This window comes from Festucalex cinctus, chromosome 2 (assembly GCF_051991245.1).
Source record: "Festucalex cinctus isolate MCC-2025b chromosome 2, RoL_Fcin_1.0, whole genome shotgun sequence".
Classification (NCBI taxonomy): Eukaryota; Metazoa; Chordata; class Actinopteri; order Syngnathiformes; family Syngnathidae; genus Festucalex; species Festucalex cinctus.
In genome coordinates, this window is record NC_135412.1 from 23581245 (window position 1) to 23600694 (window position 19450).

Consider the following 19450-nt stretch of genomic DNA (forward strand, 5'->3'; position numbering starts at 1 on the left):
CCTGAAACTTCTAAGCCTTAACAAACACAGCAGCTAACAACATGAAGGGCAAAGAAGAGAAAATAAAAGTAGCCTACAAAATTTACTAAAAGATCGTACATTGACAATGTTGAAACATAAGACGGCAAACTTTAAAAACATTTAGAATAAAGAAAGCTTCTAAAATAATAAAAAAATAAAAATAAAAAGGACAAAAAGAAAAGTCTACAAACAAGTGTAATGTGAAACAGGGTGGAATTCTTCACCTTCTGAAAGATTCCGGCGCATAGGCGATCACGGTGACGCACAGCTTGATGGCTTCACTAATAGAAAAGGCCAAGTCCTCATTGCCATAGCAGAAATCTGCAACAAAATATACACTGGTTTATATTATTTGCTATGCTTATACCTGAAATATTTGCACTCATTGTTCAAATGTGACATTTACATCTACTGTAATTACTTTAATGTTGATCATTTTGAACTAATATGTCTATGTGTCCATCCGTCCTAAAAGTGTCACAGTTTACCCAGAGAGCGCAATGGTTTCTCAGCCTTGACCAGTTCCAGTGCATCCAGGGCATCCTGAGTTTCGCCCTCCAGAGAGACCAAAAGATCGAACAGACACTGAGCTGACACCCCCTTGGAAAGGCCGCTACTGGTGCTCGTCTGGAGGCAGGAGCGTTTTCGTAAGCTAAACAGTCGTTACAAGTGTAAAGACACATTTGCGGCCGGCGTTCTTACGGTGAATTCTAGCAGCGGCGCCACACTGGCAAACAACTGCAGGATAAAGGGCTTGCGGTGGAGGATGTAGAACTGACGGCAGCAGAACTCGATTCCCTGCCTCAGTAAAGGGTTGCCCTCATAGTCCGCATAAACCTGCCACAATAAGACAATTCAATTAACAATTAAATCATCGCAAAAACGTGTAAAAATGTTCTTTTAATACTTTGTCCTTCCCTCCCAAAAAGGCATTTATATGTTTTTGTTTGTTTGTTTTTTTTTGTTTTGTTTTTTTTATGCAAGAGCACACAGAAGGCTTGATGCAACTTCTGACATGAAGAGGTGGCTTAAAGCAATGGTAGTTATTAAAAAAAAACGGCCAGCAGGTGGCAGCAGAGTATGAGATCAGCCAGGGCCATGTTGCAACAAGCTCTTTTTGCCAGTGTTTTCACCAGGAATGTGAATATTGACGAAACTATTCTAATGCTAATTCCTGCAAAGCGGAAACAGATACAAATATACTTTTTTTTTCCTGATGAAATAAGAGCCTCTAATTTAATAATAATAATAATAATAATAATAATAATAATAATAATAATAATAATAACAATAATAATAATTTAAATGTTATAATGCTCATTGAGGGCAAAGCCTCACGTTCAATGATGTCAAGAGGATATAGTACAGAAATAGAAACAAAGAGAGTAAACATTATTAAAAACTAGGGATGAGCGAGTACTAAGGCAGTACCAGGTATCAGTACTGAGCCAGTACTGAATGTAAGTACAGAGTGAAAAATAGAGTCAAGTGGTTTTAGTACGGAGACAGAGGCATGTCTGTAGATAATGTCACCATAATCCAAAACTGAAAAAGGTAGTAAGGGGGAATTTGTTGTGTTGTGGCACAATAATCCTTTTTTTTTTTTTCTTTCTTTTTTTTTTTTTGCTTTAGTGTATTTTGTGATTATATCAATGAGTTTTAAAAGCAAGTTTTGGTCTAATCAGATTCCCGATATTTCTGTTTCAGGACTGTTCTTTGATTTCCATTCCCGGGGCGAACATTCATCCCACTCACTCACATACATACCTGTAGCATGGTCGGCAGGATCCACTGATATCCGCTGAGCGAGAACATGTGATTGAAGTGCACCGCAGTGTTGATGGCGGTCGCCGTGTGCTGCCTGAGGAGGGCGCTGTCCTCTGGGTGCAGCAGCAACGCCCCATTAAAAACGTTGAGGAAGAGCATCATCTCATCTCCCCACGGGTACTCGCTGGGCATTCCCAGAAACATCTCCTCAAGGAGCTTGATCCACAACACCTTGTGAAGGGTGTCTAACCCAAAGAGCTCCTTGCCTGGAGGACAAAGAGGAAGATATTTTAAAAAATACAGTGATATTCAGTATTAAAAAATGCACCATTTTGCATCGTTTACCCCTGTAGAATCTGTCCACTGATATTTAAAAAAAAAATAAATAAATTCAGCAATTCTTTTTTGCGAACCACCGATAGAGCGAATTAAAATAATGAGACGGCAGTAGTTAGACGTAGGGCTGGGTATCGATTCTAACTAGTGCTGTCAATAACAACTTTTTAAAAAATCAAGTCGCCTATCAATTATTCCATCGATGAATCGACTAATAGACCCCCCCCCTCCAATTTTTTTTTTCCAAAAAAAACAAGTGGAAAAAAAAAAGGGAGAGAGAAAAAAAAAAAACTCAGCTGAAGTCGCCGTACCCAGAAGTCTTGCTCTGTTAACAGGAAGTAGATACACCTTCTTGTTGCTGATGCGTCGGGCCACCCGCCATCTTACTGGCCGGCGGCAATAAATTCATTAAAGCGCTTATTTATTTAGCAATTTTGACGTGGATTGTTTTGTTACAAACATAAGACATGTAGCGATGTTATTTTTCTCCCTTTTCAGTCTAAAGAGACCACAAATAAACACTAAGAAGCATCTTAGTTAGTTGTGATCCAGCATTAAGTGTCCGTGCGGAACCGAAATATTGGTTCCGGGCATCCCGGCAACGTCCAAATATGTTTTTAAAAATTATTAAAATAGCTTTGACGTATGCATTTTTGCGTCGACCACTTTTTCTGGTCGACCAAACCGACTTGGTCAACTTTTATTCCCATCCCTAATTTTAACTTCCTCAATCGATTCGATTTCGATTCACAAGAGTTCAGTTTGATTCGATTTTTCCCAATTTGATTCGATTCACTTCAATTCAGTCCAATATTGAGTAATTGTGGAACATCAATTCTCCTTCAAGATCAAGGACATGATAAAAACTCCACTAACATTAAATTCAAAATTAAATTTTGCGGCGGCAGTAACCGGTTTAATGATTTGGTTTATGAATGAAAGTAACGTCTTCTAATCACTTAAGTGTTACACAAACACTGGCATCAGCAAGGATAAGATGAAAATATTTTCATCATTCTATTTCAATAATTGTAAATATAAATTAAAAGAGATTCTGAATTGTCTTAAAGTGCACTAAGTCAGATCTTTCATAAATGGAAGAAAATACTTTTAAATTCACGTTAACAGTAAACTTCAAAAGACAGTAAGATACAAAAAATGTAACCTACTTTTTCCATTTTTTACTTTACTCTATTCTACTTTATGTATTTATAGGAAAAATTGATTTGAAAATAATCAATTCATGGTTTAATGTTTAAAATCGATTGGATATCGACTATTCGATTTTTTTAAACCCAGCCCTCGTGAGCCGTACCCTGCGGCGCATTAAATAGAGAGAACTCGGCATCGATGGCAGTTCTCGGGAAAGATGGCAGGCGGAGCAGATCTTCCTGGAGCAGCGAGACATGAGACTGCTTGTGCACAGCGGGCATGTGCTGAGTGAGGGAGATGAGGAAGAGCACACGGCCGACCTCCTCCAGTTTGCGGGAAAACACCTAAAAACAAAGCCAATGGAAAGGGCGGAAAAGAATAAGAATAAGACGGAGAGAAATTGACAATGACGTCAATTCACGCAAAGGTCACTCAACCTGTTTCTGGATCAGCTCCTGTCCTTTCTCGGGCAGCATGTGGACAAGGTTGAGCTGTGGCGAGACTGACCTTCGAAAGGGGTAGATGTCTCTCACATATGTCTGGAACAGGTCCAAATGATATATTAGCACCATGGAAGGACTCAAAACTAAACGTATTATAATTCCAAAAGATTTGCTTGGAAATGAATTGCCAGGTACCTTGGAATAATGGATGAGGTTCCACCGTTTATCCATCAGAAAGTAATGAGCCGATCTGGCTTCTGGAATGTTGAAAAACTCCAAACATTCCTGGTGGCAGGAGTATGATGAATATCCTGCATAAATGATCTGGCATTCCGCACGGGTTCGAGGTCGTACCTTCAGCAAAGCTTCAAACTGCGTGTCTTCATGGACCGGCAGCTGTGTTGGGATGTCACACTCGTTCTGCCCGTGCACCACCAGAGTTTTGGTTCCTGCACAAAAGATACGTATGAAAAGGTCATCTCTCAAAGCCAGATCCACAGCCCACATCAGTAGTTCTAAAAAATAATTACTATACAGTAAATTAACTAATTTGCTCCCCAAAACTTATAAATATGCTCTATTTTAAATGTTTTAAGTGTCCCAAAGATGTATTTATGTTTTGTTTTTTTATGCCAGAGCATACAGAAAACTTTGATGCAGCCTCTCAACTGCAAAGAATGGTTGAAGAAATGGTAGTAATTACAAAAACGGCCAGCAGGTGGCAGCAGAGTATAAGAGATCAACCAGGGCCATGTTGAAAACAATCTGATTTCACCACTGTTTTAAACAGATTTGTGAATAATGATGAAACCTAGCCATATTCTAATGCTAACCGCTACAAACGGAAACAGATAGAAATCTACTTGTTTTTTGCCGATGAAGGAGGAAGATCTTTCTTTTGGTAGTTTTTATAGCAATAGAACACACTATTCTTCTGTGGGCCTTGCAAAATCAGTCAAAATCCAGTAAAACAGCTAGGGGCGAAGGTGGTTGTCTCAGTGAAAATGGCTGTGAATCAATGAATAAAAAATAAATAAATAAATCCTTCAGCATTCAACGTTAAAATTAAAAAAAGTAGGCATGAGTGCTCATCAAAAATGAATGAGAAACTCCTACAATTCCTAACATCATGAATAGTTTGAACATTAACGCTGCTCAAAAATATCATGACAATAGACTTTTTATTTGACCATATATGACATCTTCTAATTCCTTATCTGTTCACAATGAGTACTCCTGCAAGCCTCTGGCCAATACTTTTCAGACTGGATTCAGGTTCAAATTTCCCGCCCTCTGCCTGCAGATGTGACGTCATGTGCGCAATGTGTATGTGAAGAAGGGAAATTGGTTATTCTTAGTGTTTTTTGTTTTTTTTTAACTGCTACCCGAAAAGCTTTGTATAAGGCAACTGTTTCCAAGATCTTGGGGTGGTCAAGACCCTGTAACCTACCAGATTGCGTGCAAAAATTTACATATTTTTTTTACCACAGAGTTATGGAGAGAAATGTTTCTTGTTTAAATGTGAATAATTTATTTGCATATTTAGAAAATATCGACAATGCAAATTAATTAGGAGCAAATGTCATTTTTACTATATGCCGTGGCACCGTGTAGCACCCAGTTCCAGAACTTCTTCTCATGCCTTGAATTCCCTTTTTGTCTGTCTCACCTGGCATGGACGCCGTGACCAACAACTTGACCTCGCACTGCTCCTTCTTCATGGTCTGCTTCAGGTCTTTGAAGAACAGCCCTTCCACGTAGCCCACCACCTCCCACAAGAAGGTGAGCGTCGCTGAGATAGCATCCATCCCCCACTCGCACGGGGTCCGCACGAAATACATGATCAGGCCCACCTGGGGAGGAAATCACGCCGCTCGAAACAAGCCTGAGGTTAAGGGTGGACGATCGTCGTGTCGGCACGCTCACCAGGTAGTTGAAAAGGATGTGGGAAGTCTGCGCCGGGAGGTCTCCGATATTAAGTAGCAGCTTCCTCAACATGTACATCAACTCATCCTGGCCAAGGACAAGCAAAGTGCGGTCGATCAGAGGCGGCGGCGGCTGCCACGATTTGTCTGTCAGACTGCTTGCTTTTCCTACCTGCCGGTTGCTCACGGTGAGTTTCTCAAGGAAATGGCGCAGGACAAGCGCAGGATCCTCAATCAGGCAGTTCCACAAGATTTGCTGGGCCACGGCGCTCACTGAGGACACACACAAAGATACACGCTTGAAAATATAGCTGTAGTACAAAGGGGATTTGCATATTCACACATTTTCTTTGACCCAAATATTTATGAAAAAAAAAATATATTGTCACCCCCCCTCCATTTTTACCTTGTTTTTCTGTGTAAAATGCATTTTGAATGTTTATCACCATTTTTTAGATTTTTTTTTAATACATAAAAAAAGGGGGTCAAAAAATATTCTATATTTATATATATATATTTTTTACAATGCATTTCAATTGTAATGTGGATTTTTGCTATTCGCGGGCAGGGTTATAGTTTTCAAATTTTCATTTTAGTTAATTCTGTTTTGAGTTTTGTTTTTTAATTTAGTTAGTTTTAATTCGATTTCAGGGTGATTGTGTTAGTTTTTATTAGTTTTAGTCATTTAATAAATGCTTAATTTTAGTTAGATTCAGTATTAGTTTTAGTTAAAAAAAAAAACTGTGGATTACTTGTGCACAATATTTAAAAAACACCATGGGAGCGACGTCATCTGAAGGTGCTTTTCTACTGGCTGCTGCGAGATGACGTCACTTCTGTGTGACACATTTTCAAAAGTCCTTATTCTGGGTCACATCAAACTAAATCTACTTCAAATCACATTTAAAATCAACCCCAAAGGCTCATGCATTAAAGATGAAAACAAAGGACATTTTCACTATAAGTACACTGTAGTTAGTTTTGTAAACATAAAATGTAGTTTCAGTTAGTTTTCGTTTTTAAAACGCATTTTCGTTTTTATTTTATTTTGTTAACGAAATTGTTTTTTGAATTTTAGTTTTATTTTTTTCATTAGTTTTAGTTAACTAAAATAACCTTGTTCGCGAGTCAGCCTGGTCCCTAATTCCCATGAACCGGTCCACTGTACATCCAAAAAGTGAATAATTAACAAGCCCACAAATAAAAAAAATATATATAAAAAAAGCCTATATAGATCTGTGTCTCTCAGTGGAGATGTATCACTTAAACGATACTTCCTTGACACCGATTACAACTTCCCTATGCTAAGACTTTCGCACAAAAATAAGCGAATCAGGTTTTTCAGCAAACGGCTGAGGATAGGTTCCACTAAAAATGTGAATGTCGAAATGTCAAGCTACGAAAGAGGTTGACTGTCGAGTGCAAGAGAGGCAAACGAAAGGAGGCTCACCAGCGACGCCGTCCTCTCGAACTTCCCCGTCCTCCATGAGGTGGACGATGGGGAGCACGGCAGCGCAGATGCACGCGGGGAAGACCGCTTGCGGCGGCTGCAGCATGTGATGCGTGGGCGTGTGTTCCGTCGTGTTCTCTTCATCTGGGAAAAACGCAATCAACAAAGTTTGGATTCAAGCATGACAACATGAGGGATGGCATCCGAACCATGATCACTTTCTCGCGGTTACGGTACTTGATTTTTCAATCAAACGTGTTTGGAATTGTTTGTGCTTATGAGGGTTATTGTATACATGTTTAAAGCTGTCAAAGCAATATTTTTTAAAATCAGATTAATCACATCTTAGAACGGAAACACTTAATTAAAAAGGCTTTTGATCAACATTTTTTTTTTGCCGCCAAGTTTGAAGAGCACCTGTTATGTGTTAATTCTTTCGACATTTAATTTTTATGAGGGTGTCTTCAACATTTTTTGATCCACTGCATTACTTGCATAATTTAAAATGAAATGACCCCAGTAGTTTGACATGAACAAATATTCTGAATGTAATACGCAAAACATGTATTAAATGCTTTACTTGAATGCATGTAGTTATGTTTATTGCTCAAACACAACCTGTGCTACCTTTAACATAGCTAGAGCTGTCAAAATTAATCTATTAATTGACAAGTAATTGATTATCAAATTAATCAACTATTTTAATAATTGAGTAGTCGTTTGGCGGTATTTTTTAATTGAAAATTGTCAAAATATTTTTGATTTCAGCATATCAACAGTAACTGTTTACTGATATCTTTAGTCTTTCATGAAAGAAGTATTTTGTGTTTTAATCAGAATGAGACATTTGCAAACATCTGTTTTTACTTTGGAAACAAATGACTGAACTGGTAACACAGTACAGCATCAATACCCCCCTCCCCCGCCCCCCCTTGTTTTTAATCACTATATGAATATGAAGTACAAAATAAACACCAATCACTTGTTAATAAACTGTAATCAGGGAAAATGCTTTTGTAATACAACTTTAATGCAAAATTCAAATGAATCCGGTTAGTCAACTCATTGATTGAACAATCGATAGTTTAATCAATTCTAAAACTATTTGATAGTGGCAGCACTAAACGTTGCCACCCGGTGTCAAGCTAGATGGATGTTGTGTGGTCAAAATTAATAGTGCGATTAATCTGCGTTAATATGATTAATGCAATCATTTTTTTGTAATTAATCAATGAGTTAACGCTTTGACAGCACCAATATATGGACAATTGATATGCCAAAAACTGAAATGTGCCCATAATGAACTCCCAAAATAAAGCGCAGGTTGAAAGTATGTCATACCTTCAGCACTTGCCAATGAGCGGACTGACCACACGGAGCCTCGGCGGAACGAGTAATTCCTGTGGGAGTTGCTGGAGGCGCAGGACGGACTGACAGACAGACGGCGAGACGCCAGGTTCACCACTTCTTCTGCTGGCGGCATCAAAGTCAAATGTGGACAGGTCAGAAAGAAGAAGAAGAAGAAAAAAAACGCACGACACTCTTGCAGTGGCGCAAGCGTACCCACCTTCTTCCTCCTGCTCGGCCGGAGGGCTGCACGTGGGCTCGTAGCACGCCTCTTGCGCCACGGGGATGGCGGTGATGATGCTAGCCTCGCGGCCCAGCCGTCGTTTCTCCTCCTCCTGCTGCAGGTTCTTGAGGATGTGCTCCGCTCGCTGGTGAGAGCGCGACACGGCCCGCGCGGAGAAGGATTTCTGTGGGGGGTGGAGGGGGTGACCATCACGATTGTGCCAGTTGGATTTACTACCACATTTCTCCGTTGGCTCAAAAAGGGCTCTGTGGTGATCCTCGGGCATGAAATCGACAACTTGCTGCATACATTATCACGGCATCGGCACACGTGCTGGTAATAACGCATACATGTCAACATCCACGGGCGAAGTCGGTCTCATCATGACCATGCAGACACAGCACAACACACAATGTCTGACGCATGCTGCTGTTTTCCGACAGACAGTGCTCATTTCTGATCAAGATGCAACCTCCTGGAAACCTCGGATGAAAAAAAAAACAGTTGACCCCAATTGAGTCATGGAAAAAAAAAAAAGTCTAGAACATTTGTATTTCCTGACATTTATGATTTAAGGTAAAAAAAAAAAAAAAAAGATGCATCAGCACAAAGATCTGGACAGAAAACTTACTATGGCATGGACTGATTGAATTAATGCAGGGAACTAAAAACAAAGACAGATAAAATGATAGAGGAAGGTCTTCAGCAAATTCTGTAACACGTAAAATAATCATGCAAAATAACTAACATAAAGATAAACATCAATGTGACAGTTTGTGCTTTTTTTGTCAATGGTCATAATATCTGTCGTCGTGCTTTTGTTTCCTCCCTCAAAAAACTCTTATTTATTCGTAATTTTTGTTTGCATGTCAACACCCTGAAAACACTTCAAAAAGTCAAGTCAAATTTATTCATATAGCACTGCATCACAAAAGAGTCTCAAAGGGCTTCAAACACCCAGTTGATAAAAATTAACGACATCCCCTGATAAACCACAAGAGGGCAAAAAAATAAAAAATACGCAGTATGGGGAAAATACACGACGCCGTATTAGGGCCACGTATATATATCCATCCATCCATCCATCCATCCATTCATTTTCTGAACCGCTTATTTCTCACAAGGGTCGCGGTGGGTGCTGGAGCCCAACTCAGCTGGCTTCGGGCAGTGGGCGGGGTACACCCTGAACTGGTTGCCTTCCAATCGCAGGGCACAAAGAGACGAACAACCATCCACACTCAAAAGCACAACTAGGGACTATATATATATATATATATATATATATATATATATATATATATATATATATATATATATATATATATATATATATATATATATAAAGCCTTGCAAATTTGCGCGAAAAAAACTATATTATGAGTTTATAAAGTGGCAGATTTGTGAGAAAAAAAACCTCAGAAACTTACGAAAAATACACATAGCGTACAACTTGAATGTTAATACTTTTCGGTGGGGTTTTCAAATAAAGGAGGTAGCAGAGATGAACCATAAAATGTTCAGCATTCACTCTTTTGAAAGCTTTGGGTACGGCCAGCGACAAAGACGCCTCACTTTGCGAAGGTCCACACCTTGACGATCATGCATTTAAGTTCATTTGTTCAAATGCAATGTAAATTTACTTGTACATTTAGTTTCCAAAATTATTTACACATCCATACATTTTCATTTTATAAACAATCTCATGAAACACCAACCAATCTTCAAATGAATATAATATAGCTATGCTACGTGTATTTCTCCTAAGTTTATAAACTTGCAAATTTAGAAAGTCACAAATCGATGCGTTTTATTTCTCAGCATATTGCCCCTGCCCTCTAAAAAAAAAAATAATAATATGCCTGGCCCGAATAAAATAAGAAATAAATAGAAAAATCAACAACAACAAATGTATAGGGGGGATAGGGTAACCTCTCAGTCAGTATTGGTTGACCAAAGGCAAACAAAAAAACAAAAAAAAAAACAAAAAAAAAACAAGGACTGTTCACTGCATGGTCATGACTTTCTGATGTACACACATTCTTATTTTGGCAAGGTCATGCATGTAACAGTCCACGGTGTCCATATCAAATTAAAGATATAACCAGCTAAATCAAACTATATCAAAACTATTACATTTCACATCTACAGTACAAAATGTATATTTAACAGCGCAAATGTAACTTCCCCCCCCCCCAATCTGACAAAATGTACCAAAATCATTCTTCTCAACCCAAAATTATATTGTATTAATAATAATTCATGTCAAATAAGTTTACAGAATATTGAATTACAGTATTTCTGTATTTCTCATAAAAGTGAATTGGTTTATATAATCAAAAGTGGCATCTAAAAGCTCATTATTAACTCTTTGACTGGCAGCCATTTTCACTGAAGCAACCACCCTTCGCTCCTGGCTGCTTTAAGCCTGGTTCACACATAAAGAGAATCGGGCTGTTTTTGTCCCGATATTGCCCCTTCACGACCAAGGACGTCAAACTCCCGACAATCTTTTGTCTTATAAGATTATCTTATAAGATTATCTTTACATGTGAGATGTGTTAAGAGTGGTTTTGTCCCGATAATTGGGTCCAAAACCAGTCCGGGCTGACAATCTTAAATAATGAACATGTTACGACATATAAATATTTACAACAAAAATCTTAACGTCGGCGGGGACACCGAGGTGCGTCTGCACCACCAACTGTGACGTCAAACGGAATGTAGCCAATCAAGAGGCGCCCTAACTGAAAAAGACTGAAGTGCGCGCATACAAAAACAACAAGCGTATTATTTTCCCCCTCCACTTGCCTTCGGGGCCGGTTGGTGTGGGTTCACTTCTCCACCTGGGAGACCATGTGCGGCTTACATGATGTAAGCTTGTGTGAGGGAGTGATTTAAAAAAAAAAAAAAAAAAAAAATCCCCTTCCGGTTTTGATTAGATCACATATAATCACGCAAGAGGTCTCTCACGGAGGACTGGAATCTTGACCAGTGTTGAGATGATAATCTTTATGTATGTGAGGGAGCTGTGATGAGATTATCTGCGCACCTTACACACAATACGACCAAAGCTGTTAAATGCCCCAATTTTTTTATTTTTGTGTGGCGTCTGACAAAGATAAAAAATCTTTTAAGATTTGAAAAATCCTTATATGTGTACCAGGCTTTATTGGATTTTGACTGATTGTGTAAGGCCCATAGACTATTGTGTTCTATTGCTATAAAAACATGGAACCAAGCAAAAGAAACAAAGTCTCTTCTTTCATCAGGATTTTTTTTTATTTTTATATTTCTATACGATTCCATTTTGCAGCAGTTAACATTACAATATAGCTAAGTTTCATCATTATTCACAAATCTGTTTAAAACAGTGGGGAAAAGAGCTTGTTGCAATATGGCCCTGCTTGATCTCTTATACTCTGCTGCGACCTGCTGGCCATTTTTGTAACAACTACCATTGCTTCACCTGTTCTCTGCAGTTCAGAGGCTGAATCAGTCTTCTGTATGCTCTAGCTTAAAAAAACATAAAAAAATAAATAAATACGCCTTTGGGAGCAAATTAGTTAATCCTCGATTGTGATGTAAAAATATCCCATTAGCAAAAAAAGATAATAAAATAATGGGAACAAGATATATATATATATATATATATATATATATATATATATATATATGTATATATTGCAGTTGCAAGGATCAAATAGGACATTTTTTTGAAAACTTGCTATTTCAAGATTGATCTTATATATATATACATATATATATATATATATATATATATATATATATATATATATATATATATATATATATATATATATATATATATATATATATATATATGTGTGTGTATATATTGCAGTTGCAAGGATCAAATAGGACATTTTTTTGAAAACTTGCTATTTCTCCAGTGAAAACTCTTAAAAGGGTCATCTGTCATTAGGCTCACGACAATGACAATCGGTGGCCAATTATTTACTGATGCCAAATTTTAAACCCGCAAACGAGGAAGGAAAATACATATCACGTTTCTTTAAGTAACATCATCAACTACTGGTTAGGAAACAATTTAGTAATAAGTCTGTAGAACATTTGTCATTCTTGACCTTTAAATTAGCAAACCAGTGAAACCTTTAAATAATTATTGACTGGACCATTAGTATGCCGCATAGAAAGAATCACACTTCCGATGATAAAATCGAAGAAATACAGCATGCATACACTTACAGACTGGTCCTCATTGATGGGGTCTTGGACACTTCCGGTGTTCTGGGGAACCCATGGGGGGTCAAAAATGGGCACACAAGGCATGCCCAGAATCGGAGACGGTAGGGTGAAGTTTATGCTGGGTGGAGGAATCTAGAAAATAAAGTCAAGTGACGTCATACCCTTCCTCACATTCAAAATGAGTCTCTTTGATGGGAAACAATCATTATTTTTACTTTGAAGATCTGCTGGGCTCCTTCCTCCATGCGAGGCCACACCTGGTAGCGGAAACGCCAAAGCGTGTAAAACTTGAGGATGGAGTTGATGCGCTGGCAGGCCTCATGGTGCTGGAACTCGGCCATCATCATCTCAGTCACCGCGTCGGGGACCTTCACGGCGCACAGGAGGAACATGGCGGCTGTTGCGGGGGGTAAGAGGAAAATAACATGATGGCACCGCAGTGAGGTGAAAATCGACCTGTGGGGTCATTCCAAAATTTGAGGACAATTTCTGTCTTGTTGTGCAAATCATAGACATCCTGAGAGGAAAAAAAGTAACAGCAGCTGTTGTAAAAGTTAGTTTTACATGTTTACATGTGCTGAGGAAGTGGGTAATGACCAGTCACGGCTCAATTTGCTGACCAAACCCAGAAAACAGGTGAGCCATGATTGGTCGTTACCTACTTCCTCAGCACAAGGTGATGTCATCATCAGTCGACAGCAAGTAGAAAAAATTACTTTTTAAAGGTATTAATGGTGCATGAAAAATAATGAAGTTATTAAATTCATTCTGGACAAAATATGAACTTTTCACTGCTGAAAATTGTTCAATGAGTCAAGTATCACTTTAAGTTTATTTGTTAAATTGAAACTCCGCTTTTAACATTGACAGCATTAGAAGATAAACATCAGTTCAAAGTTTCCATCTTTCCTTATTAACAATCACAATACTGTATTAGAAAAATCAAACAATAATTTAACATAAAAGAAAAACCAAAAAATTAAACAATAAGCATAAGAAAAATAACCTAAGGTACAACAAAAAAAATTCAATTAAGGTGAACTAAAGACAATTCACTAAGGACTTTCAATGAATATGTACTTTTCTTGTTTCTTGTCAACTTCAAGGAATAAATACACAAATCAAATTCCACAAGAAATATGTGAAAATTCGGAAGGGATTTGGACATTCTTATTTTGTGGCAAATAAAATTTGCTAAATAGAGCATATGATTGATAAGATTTGTTATTGTAAATGAAATTTGTAGTTCCAGCTTTTGGATCAATTGTAATGATATGTCCAGTTTTCTCACATACATACTTTGCAAAATCCTTCCAAAATAAAGAGGAAAAAAAGTGAGCCACATGACTCAGCAGAAACGACATCATGAACATGGGTGAACCTAAGGTGAGTCCTCACTTGCATATTTTTCAATGCATTTTATGAAATAGCGACATTGAGCTAAGACAGCTGGCATGTACGCTTAAGCAAAACATGAGCATTGACTTAAAATCTTGTTACCGCAGTTTGAGAAATATTAAAATTAAATGAGCTTTCCAATAAAATATAACTAACTCAACTGTAAATGTTTTATTCAGCAATATTTTTACATTTTAAAATGTCCCGAGTATCAAACACAGCAAAGTAAATAAAATATCTCACAAAATTATATACAATACTATTTATATTATAATATTATTAATTTATTTTAATTTATTTATTAATGTACATTAATTTATTAAATTAATTATTAAATTTATTTATATAATTATTAATAATATATTACCTGAAAACATGGCAAAAAAACTAATAAAAAATTGGAAACTAAATGGTCCATTTAACAAATAAAGAAGATGGCGCCTAAACTGTGCTCCAATCATGAAATGAGCCTGCGAGTTGCAAGTAAAAAAAATCTGTACCTGCGGCAGCTGCCATGTGTTCATCCACGCTGAGCAGAAGCTCCCAGGCTGCAGGTTGAATGTCTCCATACATGTCATCCGTCAAGATGGGAGCAGCCTTGATGAGAAGAGACAAGGGAGCCGGCGACAAGCTCATCACCTGCGCACGAGACACGGGAGGACCAACATGAATTGAGTCAAGAACCTGAAAACACCACTAAAGTACAGTCACCAAGTATTTGTACTTTGTTACATCTCACCAACGGTGCAAACAGCACAAAGGCAAAAGGCACACCTGGTTTCTGATGTACTTCAACATTCCAGTGTCTTTCTTCCCTTCCGTGTTGCTGTCAGTGGGCCTCCTCTTCATAGATGGCGTCCTCAGACACGATTTGTCGGAACACTGGAGGCCAAACAAAAGTCTCAGTGAGCCAAACAAGAAGAATAACCTCACAAATTTAGAGTTGGGAAACTCACCTCCTTGTTTTTGTGCGCGCGAGCGCTGATTATGCCTGTGGCGGCAGTGCTGTCCTCTCTCAGGCTGTCCACCGTCTCGCCGTAGACCAGCTTGATGGCGCGGACCAGACGTGCGCAGGAGCGGTTGTGGTGCTGGTAGCAGCGCGGGTGGCAGAAGTCAATGTGAGTGCAGATGAAACTCTGCTGGTTGCACAGCAGGATCATGATCTGCATTGAGAGAGAGAGAACACATGGAATTTCGTCACTGTCCCAATACCAACCATCCATTTGACGTACATGGAGCCAAGACATGTTGCGGTGGTAGTTGTCCTCTGTTCCGCTTGAGCTTTGGCCTTCAGGCTCGATACTAGGTTCACTGGTACTGCAGGGGCTACCTGCATGAGGAAAAAAGAAAAGAAAATTTTTAGGGGTGGCAAAATGAGTGCGTTAATTTTGAGTTCATTGAAAGTTCCTTTAACGCCACTCATTTTTTACTTGGAAAACCTGTAGTGGGGGAATTCCAGTCGCAACGCAGCAGACACATCCACGTCAAAATTTAGCAGTAATAAATGTAACAATAATGCATATATCTGTGGAGACTATGGTCAAGTTATATTTTACAATTTGAAAAATTTGCAGAATTTTACAACTTATGTCATTAAACAGCTCTTAACATGAAAAGAAAATGCACTGAGCTGTTACCAATGTCTTAAAAATGCAATTATGCCATCTAGTGGCAGAAAAATAACTCATTTTTTTTTACTGTACAGTACATCTTTTTAATTTTAACTCAATTTTATGAATTGTTACAAAATTACTGAATCAATGACTAAAAGATGCATCCATATTTCTATTAGTTTAATATTTGCATTTTTTCTCTTTTATGCTAAGTGTATGAAACGTAGGGAAAAAAGTATTTTATTGTACATTTTATTGTACATTTAGAACAGATATAAAATTTGTGATTAATCGTGATGTAACTACTGAAGTCATGCAATTAATTACAATTATTATTAATTAAAAAAAATCAATCTAATCACTATCACATTCGTTTTTTTACAGTCTTTTTCAATTTAACTAAATTTTATGAATGATTACAAAATTACTGTAAATGAGTAAAAGATGCAGCCATATTTCTATTAGTTTAATATTTGTTTCCACTTTTATATTAACAAGAGTAGGAATACTTTGGAATTGTAGATTTTATTGTACATTTAGAACAGATATAAAATTTGTGATTAATCATGAGTTGAATATCAAAGTCATGCGATTAATTACGGTGAAAAATTGTAATTGCCTGACAACCTTAATAATTATAGATGCATGGTCAGAGAAGGCTGTGTTGTATCCCACTGGGCATGCTCCAATTGCTTATGATAAAATATATGTATGTGTTATAAGCAAAATCCCCAAGTTCCAATAATGAGGTGAGTTCAAATGTCAACATGCCTTCTAAACGGTGTGAGAATCAGTGGGGAAAATGTGATTTTATCGAAACGGGGGATAAAAAAATGCTACAAATGCACATTCCAAAGAAATACAGCTTGGCCTTTGACTTACCGATGTCAGTGACGGTATCTCTGCTGTTTGTTTGCGAAAGTATCCCCTCCTCATTCTCTGACTCGGAATCCTGCCGGGAGAGTTTGGTGCTCTTCAGGCTGCCCGCCCTCCGTATGGAAGACAAAGACCCCCCCTTTTTTATACGGAAACTGCGGGCTCCTTTGATCTGAAGCAGCCGCGAGCCTCCGATACGAATCTTTCGTATGGGTGCTGGAAGGATGTCACGAAAGGGTCATTGGAAAAAAAAAAAAAAAAAAAAAAGGAGTCCTGAGCAGTGACGCCATTCCAACAACAGCTCACCTGCGGTCTCCTGCGCCTTCTTGTCGTCGCACACGGTGTCCGACTTGAGAGTGTGGCTGCTGCTGTTGAGCGAGTCGTGGCCGTCTTCGTCGTCGAGGATGCCCGCGAAGCTGATCTTCCTCTCGTAGCGATGCCGGCCAAGTTCAGGATCCAGACGCAAGCGACAGCTTTCTAAATCCTGTACATGATGAAAGAAAGTACTTGAAATGTTGTCTCGACGTCACTCCTTTCTTACACGCCGAAATCTGATATTCCACCAAACAGTACAGTTCATCTGTGTCAGTCATGAATAAAAGTAAATACAGCTATTTGCCACAAAAGCTATTTGCCAGGGATTGTGACTAGCGAAAATCCGTGACAAAATGTTCATATTTATAATAGATACTTCCAGATGGCAGCAATGCACCATTTTGTCCAAAGCCAAACTCTTCAAATCACGTTAACATAATTTATTGGCACTGAGATGCCACAAGATGGTGGCAAAGAACTACTAAATGAAACTACATCACCTTCTGTATTTGCCACCAAAAGCCCACTGTTGTCTCAACCTAACTCCTAAACTCATTTTGACATTCTTACCTGGCACCAAGATGCCATAAGATGACAGCAAATGCACGATTTGTCACTCAAATAAGCTACACTCCTATGCCACCTTGGCATATTAGATTTTGACGGTATGATAACTTTTGCAGCTGTTCGCTGCTAATACTGCTGTCAAGCAACCACTCGAATGTTGCGTGCGCATGCGTATTACATAACGCCACAGAAGTGCTAAACCGTGGGTACGGTTTAGTAAACCGTGGGTACGGTTTACTAAACTGTGGGTACGGTTTACTAAACTGTGGGTACAGATTGTTAAACTGTGGGTACAGTTTACTAAACTGTGGGTACAGATTAGGAAAAAAATAAATACAAATTCAGACCCTGACACCAGAGGGGCTCCGTAGGTATTATTATATTATTATTATTATTATTTTAATCTGGGAACAGTGAATTGGCAAATGCTAGACTGCAAATACACTGGGATTCATTGTAGTGTGACATAAAACTTGCATTCAAGGTTCAATGCCCTTAGTAACACTGTGTAAAAAAAAAAAAAAAACATGATTGAAATTCTTACTTTCATCCTTCCCTTTACAAGAATAGAAAATATATAATACCTTTAAGGGTCAAAAATTGAAATAAAGATGAAAAAAGTATATCAGAGAGCTTGAGAGAGCCGAGGCATAAATTGCAATGTGTGAGTTCACATTTGATATGTTTGTATATGAATTTCACAGGAAAGTTAAGAGCAGAAATGCAAAAGAACAAACTGAATTGAACCGTTTGGTGAAAGTGGAACAAAGACGCCATCCATAAAAGTACCACAAGCGGTTCCGTGCGTGGTCGCGGCAAACAAGGGAATGTCTCTCGCAGGAAGGTGGTGATTTCCAGCAACAGCTGGCAAGCGGCCATCTTGAGAGCAAACGGGCAGCCGCATTTTGTCGGATTGACCGTGTCTTGAGGGGAAGGAGAAAAACGATGACTTATATGAGACTAAAACACACCAAAAAAAAACAGCATCAGCATCTGACTTACTATCATCTAAATAGTCCTCTTCTTCGTCCTCTTTCCTCATTCTTCGTTTCGTCTCCTCGTCGTAGATGTATCCCAGGATGTTGGCAGGACTTTCGCTGTCACAGTGGCACAGTTCGCTCAGCCGCGTGCCAATTGCCTAATTTGACAAACGCACGATGGCACAAAAGTGGAACATTGACTTTTAGGGGTGAACAAGGTACAGAAGTTATTTTTATTAGTGGTGCAACGGATCACAATCATGGATTAGATCATTTTTCGGATCAGCAAAAAACAAAAACAAAAAACAAATCAAAATGTCTAATAAAGTCATTTAATATTTAGGAACACAACTTTAGGTGCAATATGAGGCAGAAACATTATTTTATACATGGTCCATGTGTAAAATAACAAGCTACTAATGGCTTAAAGTTGTGTTCCTAAAACCTAAACGGCTACGTTTGACATTTTGAGTTCAATGTTTTTCTTTTGTAATAGGCAAAGGTGTTTCATAAAATATATGAAGACAAAGTCTTATTTATCTTTTCTTTTTTTCTTTAAATAATGAAAAGACCTCAGCGTGTAATTTAAGGCACATTCCCTTCCTTTTAACATAGAGGGTAAATTACAAAGTAGCCTTGGTCCAGAATATTGAAAAAGAATTCGAGTAAATCAAGTACCAGCTGTCAAACTCATTTACAGCTACCAGCCCAGGCACTTGTTGGTAATGTTAACAGCTAGCCGCTAGCCACTTACGTCGCAGACTTCTGCCGTATCATATAATGACGGCGTAATTAATTACCAGTTTCGTA

At 38.3% G+C, this 19450-nt stretch overlaps 1 protein-coding gene across 17 annotated transcripts in view; it reads right to left on the bottom strand.

Moving 5' to 3' along the window:
* unc80 (unc-80 homolog (C. elegans)) overlaps window positions 1-19450 on the bottom strand; it is an 82405-nt gene that overhangs the window by 25711 nt on the left and 37244 nt on the right. For 14 of the 17 annotated variants that reach the window (XR_013282422.1, XM_077513830.1, XM_077513829.1 and 11 more), the window contains 24 exons: window positions 18663-18798; window positions 18450-18583; window positions 17085-17262; window positions 16785-16994; window positions 15522-15619; window positions 15246-15452; window positions 15064-15171; window positions 14790-14928; window positions 13107-13288; window positions 12892-13023; window positions 8662-8848; window positions 8436-8567; window positions 7095-7238; window positions 5817-5917; window positions 5646-5732; window positions 5389-5572; window positions 4074-4168; window positions 3915-4004; window positions 3714-3815; window positions 3440-3620; window positions 1789-2054; window positions 724-858; window positions 510-648; window positions 246-342 (listed from right to left, as the gene is read on the bottom strand). Coding sequence is in view for 16 of the 17 variants with exons in the window: in XM_077513830.1 (XP_077369956.1) it covers window positions 246-342; window positions 510-648; window positions 724-858; window positions 1789-2054; window positions 3440-3620; window positions 3714-3815; window positions 3915-4004; window positions 4074-4168; window positions 5389-5572; window positions 5646-5732; window positions 5817-5917; window positions 7095-7238; window positions 8436-8567; window positions 8662-8848; window positions 12892-13023; window positions 13107-13288; window positions 14790-14928; window positions 15064-15171; window positions 15246-15452; window positions 15522-15619; window positions 16785-16994; window positions 17085-17262; window positions 18450-18583; window positions 18663-18798 (3464 nt within the window). In the remaining variant the exon portion in view is untranslated. The remainder of the gene's footprint in view (window positions 1-245; window positions 343-509; window positions 649-723; window positions 859-1788; window positions 2055-3439; window positions 3621-3713; window positions 3816-3914; window positions 4005-4073; window positions 4169-5388; window positions 5573-5645; window positions 5733-5816; window positions 5918-7094; window positions 7239-8435; window positions 8568-8661; window positions 8849-12891; window positions 13024-13106; window positions 13289-14789; window positions 14929-15063; window positions 15172-15245; window positions 15453-15521; window positions 15620-16784; window positions 16995-17084; window positions 17263-18449; window positions 18584-18662; window positions 18799-19450) is intronic. The other 3 variants (XM_077513828.1, XM_077513825.1, XM_077513816.1) reach the window with 1 other exon arrangement.